At 33.3% G+C, this 7,404-nt stretch overlaps 1 protein-coding gene across 1 annotated transcript in view; it reads right to left on the bottom strand.

Annotated features, from left to right (window-relative positions):
- Positions 1 to 1,438: 1,438 nt before the first annotated feature.
- NAMPT (nicotinamide phosphoribosyltransferase) overlaps positions 1,439 to 7,404 on the bottom strand; it is a 32,798-nt gene continuing 26,832 nt past the window's right edge. Inside the window, exons 10-11 of the mRNA XM_087821094.1 lie at positions 6,626 to 6,760; positions 1,439 to 4,577 (exon numbers count right to left, since the gene is read on the bottom strand). Coding sequence (XP_087677220.1) covers positions 4,467 to 4,577; positions 6,626 to 6,760 — 246 coding nt within the window. The 3' untranslated portion in view covers positions 1,439 to 4,466. The remainder of the gene's footprint in view (positions 4,578 to 6,625; positions 6,761 to 7,404) is intronic.

The raw sequence follows: 7,404 nt of genomic DNA, 5'->3' as shown, positions 1-7,404 counted from the left end.
CTTTGTGTTGCCTTCACGTCCTTACCTATCCAGTTTAGATATTATTGTGGGACCATTACTTCAACGACTCATATATTCAATTATTGTTCATTTTCTTTCAAACTTATCTAGTAAAACTCTAAGTGTCTCCATTTTCTTTGTGCCTGTACCCAAGCATCACAGTGCTATGAGAAAGGGAAAGAAAAAAAAAAAATAGGCAAATTTTCACCATAAATTCTCAATCACCAAAGAGTTGGGTCCTCCACACTATTCTATAGCCCTGCTATACCTCTGGTCACTTTATTCTCCAAAATAACTGTTTTAAAACCTCAATTTAAAAAATCCCCTATGGTCTGACTTCACAGAGAAAACCTGCATATGTACCTGTCCCCTCCTCCTTTCTTATAGAATAAAAGCACCCCTTCCATCTTAGAGCCAATCCCTCCATCAGCACTCTGGGCCCATCCTCCACCTTCTCTGGAACCCAATACCATCACTGATGCCTTGTGGCTCTTTTATCTTCAACTTCTTCCTCTTTCCTGGGTCCTTTTCAGAGCTAAAGCAATAGCTAAAAAGGGAAAGGATACACTATTGCTTCACTCTCCTTTTCACACCCCAAATCCAGAATTATGTAAGGTAGCTTATTTCTGACATCTGCCTCCTATATTACCTGGAAGGAAATCAATTATTTCCAGGAAGTTAAATCCAATAGATGCTTTTAATTCTTCACTCTATTTTATCTCTTAGCAGCAGTCAACACCTGTACAGAAAAACTCCCTTCCTTTGGCTTTTCTTCCACCTCTTTAGCTGCTGCTTGTCAATATCCTTTGCCTGCTCATCTTTTGCCACCTAACTTTTAGAGATCCTATGGTTTTGCCCTAGGTCCCCTTTTCTTTACTCTAAAGCAGAAATTGGCACATTTTTTTCTTTAAAGGACCATATAGTAAATTATTTTAGGCTTTGCAAGCTACAATTCTGCCATTCTAGCATGAAAGCAGCCATAGACAATAATTAAACTATGGGCAGAGCTGTGTTCCAATAAAACTTTCTTTTCAAAAACAGATGGACTAGATCTGGCCTGTGGTTTGCCAGGCCATGCTCTATATTTCTCCTTAGAGGAGTATCTTTTCCTGTGTCTCCATGGCCATCTACACATCAAATTCATATCTTGAGACCTTTCTGTCCCCAAATCTATATATCCAGTTACCTCATAGCCTCATTAAATGTCTCAAAGGCAACTCAAATCTTAATATAGGAGTTGTGCTCTTTCTCTCCCCCTCAAAGCTCCTGTCCTTCCAGTGTTCTCTCTTAGTAAGAGGCACTGCCATTCATATAGCTGCACAAAGTAAAAAATAGGAGTCATCTTTGATGCTTCTCCCTCTCATTCTCTAATTCTTTGAACCGAAGAAATACCTTAAAAAAGCAAGTCTGGAAATATGCCATTATTAGAAGCACACGGTCAAGTTTAACATTTCACTAAAAGAGCTAAGCTTTATTTCCATGTTTATTAAGTGTTACTCTTTGATGCTGAATACATATTAGAACTGGTTTAACATACTACTTTGGAGAAAAACTGACATTCTCCACTAACGGGCTAAAAAGGAATGTAAAACTACAAATACTTATTTAAGGGTTGAATTCTAATTATGGCAAAGGAACAATGCCTTGCCATTTTTCTCTTCCTAGTTTTCCAAATGATAAATATTTTTCATAACAATTTATTTCAAGAAAGGAAATAAGGGATAACCACCAAAACCATTTTACTTTAGAGTACAAATAGTCTCCTAACACAGAACTCCTATCTCCTATTTAAAATACAAATACTTCATATTATGAACTGAGGGGGATTAACTGACGTCAGCTGCACATCAAATGACTTAAGCAAACCCACACATGCCATTGCCTTTGTCTGGAACAGTTAGGCTGATTTAAAGGGTGAAACAGCAGAGTTCTATTTGGTATCTATGTTAACCATTGCTACTCAGAATGGTGATGGCCTAATACTAAGAGCTTAGTGATGGAAATTCAGGGTTAATCAGTTCCAAGTGGCTAAAAGCAAAGAGAATCATTTCACCCTTCAATCTATCGCCATGTCCAAATGTACAAATTTTAGCATTCACTGGAAGTTTTAAAATAAAACTCCCTGATACTCTAAAACTGCTGAAATTCACAGTACAAAAAGAATACTGTCTGTAGTATAATTCCAGTGTTTAAGCAAATTAAACTAAACTTATGAGTGGTATCACAGTTATTATTGGTAATAAAAATAGTTTTTTAAAATTCTCTATAAGCCCCTTAGCACATTTTGTGAAAAGATGTGTTCTTTTTAATACTATTAACCTTTATTTAGATACATTTTTAAAAAATCACCCTAAATTACAGGATGAAGACTTTTACTGAAAGTAAATAATACTTATTCTCATTAGACAAGTGTTTAGAATCATCTGCAAAAACCTATATTCTTTGTAATGCTTATACAAGATGTTTAATAAAGGTAATCACCTCTCATTATTCTGATAAAATACTTTCTCATTAATTGTTCAGGACAGATGATATATGGCATTTCAATTTTTAAAATTTCACATTTAATGTCATGTTGTTAAAGCTTTCCTAAATTAGTCTTCCAATATCAGATTCTTAAATGAGAAAAGAAAGGATGAGAGACAGACAAACTATATCAAGAGACTACTGTATCAAGCCTCCTCCCTTCCCTGAAAATCAACATTTCTCTTAAAATTCAAGGCACATTCCTAAAGGGCCAGATAAACATTTCAGGCTTTCTGGGCCATGTGGTCACTACTACAACTACTCAATTTCTGCTGCTGTCTGAGAAACTAGCCACAGACAAGATGTCACTTATCAAAAAAGAAAAGAAAAAAAAAAGTCAGTACAAATTTGGCCTGTGGGCCATAGTTGTCCAACCCTTGTCTTAGAACAGGGGTGGGAAACGTCTGGCCCTGCCAAGGCAACCGCAGGTGGGACTAAAAATTCAATAAATCTAGGCGCTTTTTTCACAGCTCATTTTTAAGTTGGTAATTTTGTATGGATCATGAGTGATTTTATAAATATCCGAATGGCCCCTGGCAGAAAAAAGGTTCCCCACCCCTGCCTTAGAAGAACATACCTAAATATAAAAGAATCATCTACAAAACCCAAAAAACAAAATATCTCCTGTCAGATGTGATGACTGACTTAGAATCTAGCAGTTAATCACTCTAGAACATTTTGATGTTGAACACTTTGAATTTAGCCAACTTTCTGCTTTTGGTTAAGATTCTTCTATTCAAACTCATGTCATCATGCTTTTGACTGGGGACAATTCATCTTCATTTAAGAACTTGCTGGAATATTATTTCTTTTTAGTGATTCAGTTTAAAATTAATAAATGATGTCCATACAATTTAATATTCAATTTAATTTTTAAAAAACTTAATGAAAATATAACAGAATCAAAAAATTTAAAATAAGTACACTCACTACCCATTCCAGTATTAAGTCATATCAACTATAGAATAGGAAAAATAAATTCAGAAGTGTAATTACTTTAAAATACACTACTTCCACTTTTGTCAGTATTTTACATTTATGTATATATTCTATAGTGGAAGCAGAAATTCTTTCTAAAAACAGTATCTCCTTAAAATCTTGAGGTGCATATTATAGCCACAGGCAATATCTGACATACAAAACTGCAGTACAGGCCTGTCAAATTTGGCATTTCACTGGTACAATACAATGACCAACGCATATAATCACTGTACAGTGCCTAGACATTCCAGTAAGAACCATTATTTTCTTTAATGTAGAATGATTAATACATATTCTACAAGGGGCAGTGAGGTTAGTAATGCTATAAGGTGTGTCCCAACATAATTTTCAGATTGTACAATAACACAAACAACTTTGTTAAGGCCATGTTTTATTTGCTGATTAATGGACAAAAGGCAATGTAATTTATTTTCAAGTATTTTCTTGAAAATCTGTGCTCATAAAAATCATGAAAAGTTGGAAAGACCGTTAAATCACTGAAACTTTAAATATATCGTACACAATCTTGTTTGTACAAAAATACAAGTTAAATATAAACATAAAGCAATCATGATAATTTTATGCAAATCTGTTTTATGTGATCTTTAGTTATATATAAAAGTTTCTCAGTTCTATTATTTGAGGAAAGATCAATAACAGATTAAATTACTACCTATTGGCAAAGGGGCCTAAAAAACTTACTTTAGCATTAATCTTTTTCATGGTCAAATGCATGTCCTAATTTGAGATCACCTAAACACTGGGGGGAAAAAAGGGCATTATGTCCATAAACCAACAAATAATTTGGCTGTAATGTATCATAAAACAAAGAAACCCTACACATCTGTACAGTGAACATTATGTATCACACACTCACACACAGGTACATATGTGTGTGCGTGCACACACACATACACACACAGACAAGCCAGGACACACACCCAGTCATAAAACAAAGCCTAATGAGGTGCTGCTTCCAGTTCAATATTCAGCTTTGCATTTTTTCTTACTTCATCAAATGAATAGCTTTTTGTCACCTTGCCATTCTTGAAGACAGTATGGAGAAGATCCTGCACAAAGTTAACAATACTAAAGTTTAATGATTAGACTATCGAGCAAAATACTTAAGCAATACTCATGAATTAGACTGACTTATCAAATACACAGACATGTTGATGGTGTTCAAATTATGAAATCATTTTATACACAAAGAATGCTGGTGGAGCAGGCAGAGAGCAAGGCACTATCTAAAATGGCTACGTAGAAATATTTAACTTTTATGAACAGGAATGATCTAAATATTACATTCTTAAGACAGTTTTCCTTAAAGAATAAACCTTATCTTTTTTTTCAGGTGGAAGATGTGGTGCCCAAAATATGGCTGTTGCTGATAATCACCACTGACAGCGCAACAAGGAAAACCTGCCAGACCTTCCCTTGTTCCTAGCCAATAGGCTCAACACCAGGTTAAACTCATAAGCCTGGAATTTAATACATTTGTTAGTTACCTAGTTTTTGCCTCAAAATAAACAAATAAACAAAAAACCCTAAAAAGGAAGAAACCAAACCCAAACAGAAACAAAAATAATTACTGATTTCTTAACTAATGAAGGGACTGATTTTTACTTTGTGTATATCCAAAAGTCACTGATACATGTAATTTATTTGATCTCAACAAGGGTAGCAAAGATATATTAAGAAATTAGGACTAAATTCTCTTTTGGGTCTGATAAAGCCACTCCTGTCTCACTAAGGAATTATCTGCCTCTAATTTCTCTTTGGAAAATCCGTAAGCAATCTACCATGCCTGTTTTCCATCTAGTCTGAAGACTGTTATACATACGACATTATCTATTATTTTTGTCATTGTGTTGTTTCAAATCACACTGCTCTAGTTGTATCTTTCATAAAATTAAACTATCAAGGAATGGTGGTTCCTATTCTTAAAGCAAAGTAATTAGATAATTATAAGTTAATTACTGCTTAAATATTCTAGAATATCATTCGCATAGTCTTAAAAATCAATGCTTTTTTTTAAAAGTAATAGTTATGACTATGTCTAAAGTAATTCAACAAAGTCCTGGTACCTATAAGAGTTAAGTGAAGGCTACTAAAACAACAGCATTAACAAGCTATATAAAGTGATCTAATTCTAAAAGTTTAGAAACATTTTTTAAATTAAAGGTAACAAAAAATGTTATTTTATTCTGGTTCAAAATCTTAAAAAGAATATAATAATAGTAACAAGCAGAATATTTGATACAGTGTAACAAATCTAAAGTAATAAATTAGTGTTTATCTTTAATATCAACTTTTCTTTATAAAGTAGTTTCCCTCAAAAAATGAGGTTTTCACATGGACTACTTTAGCATACCATAAATTTTTCCAATTTAGTTGACTTGAATCAGAAAACTTGGTTAAGTCTAGGTTTCACCATTTATTCATTATGTAATCTGAATCAAGTCATGTAGTTTTCACGTCTTACACTACTAAGATAACATAATTTGCCTTTTTAGCCCATAGAGTTGCTGTGAGAATCAAGTGAAACTAAAGGAAAATGTATAAACTGGATTATTTTGTTTTTAAAAATGGAATTATCTTTAACAGCATTTTAGAATTTGGATAATAAAAGCTCTTCTTTTATCTATTAAAAGTACCAAAGTTGACTATAATATAAATAGCTATGAGAAGTGTAAGAATAGCACCTTTTAAGTATTCATAACCATCCTTCTTCAGAAAAAACTGACTGCTAATTGGCAGTAAGAGTAAGATCAAATACACAGCTTGTTGAAGCTCAGCAGTAACTACCCTGCTGGTCACTATTTGGAAACACTTTTTTTTTTAAATGTTATAAAATATTTCACCCAATATGTACAAGTCTCATATTTATGATCTAGACACTTTTTGTTTTTCATCATGTTTTGGTAGGCTACGTCCGCTATTGTATATTTTATAATAAAACTATTTTGTTCTCCAAAAAAAAAAAAACTGTTCTGAAAATAATTTAAAATTAAAATACAACATAAAAGCCTCCTTTTTTAATTTGGAGAGCCAAGCTGCTAGTTAAAAGGAAAAAAGAAAAAGAGGCAAAACAAACCCAATCAGCATAGATACATACATGACCATATTCCTCAAGGTCTCCTTTTCCTTCCTCAAGTGTAACAAAATTTCCTGCTGGTGTCCTATGTAAAGATAATCGGCCCTTTTTGGACCTTTTGTTGGGATCAGCAACTGGGTCCTTGAAGACGTTAACCTTGAATCCAAATTCAGAAAGAGAGAAAGACTAATTGTCAAAAATGGTCACTCAACTCCCATTAAAGAATAAGAACAAAACTACGTATATAATTTACATATAAATTTTAAGACAATTTATAAGTATAATGAAACCAATCCATACTGGGCTTTTAGGAACATAATTCTAGCCTGTTTTGGAGGACAGAGTGAGTCCTTTGTTAAGAAAAAACAAAATCCAAATTTTGGCTATCTTTTCTTACCACTGCAGAATACTTAATACTCCTTTTGTAAAAGTCTTTGAGGTTAACATGTGATCCTTAAGGTATCTCCTTTTATATCACACATTGTCTTTAGACTGATCTAAGTATAGCACAGGCATGCTATTGAAAAACAAATCTATGTCAATTCAATTATATAATCTGTGGCTCCAGACTAGAATTTTACTAAAGTAAAGGCTTTCCTACTTCATAACCTTTGCATTTTGTTACTTTTACTCCATTAAATTGTTACTGTCAGAAGCAAAAAAAGATCTGGAGAACCTAAAGAGCAGAATGTTTGTTTCAGGATCAGAAATGTAGGGAGGCAAAACACAAGAAACAACTAGAGATGGCTTTGAAGGAGAAGCAGATGGGTTAATACTGGAACTCCTCAAAGAAAGATGGA

Source organism: Miniopterus natalensis, chromosome 10, assembly GCF_054644295.1.
Source record: "Miniopterus natalensis isolate mMinNat1 chromosome 10, mMinNat1.hap1, whole genome shotgun sequence".
Lineage (NCBI taxonomy): Eukaryota > Metazoa > Chordata > Mammalia > Chiroptera > Miniopteridae > Miniopterus > Miniopterus natalensis.
The sequence above is the reverse complement of the archived record's forward strand: the minus strand, read 5'-3'. Positions and strand labels throughout refer to the sequence as shown.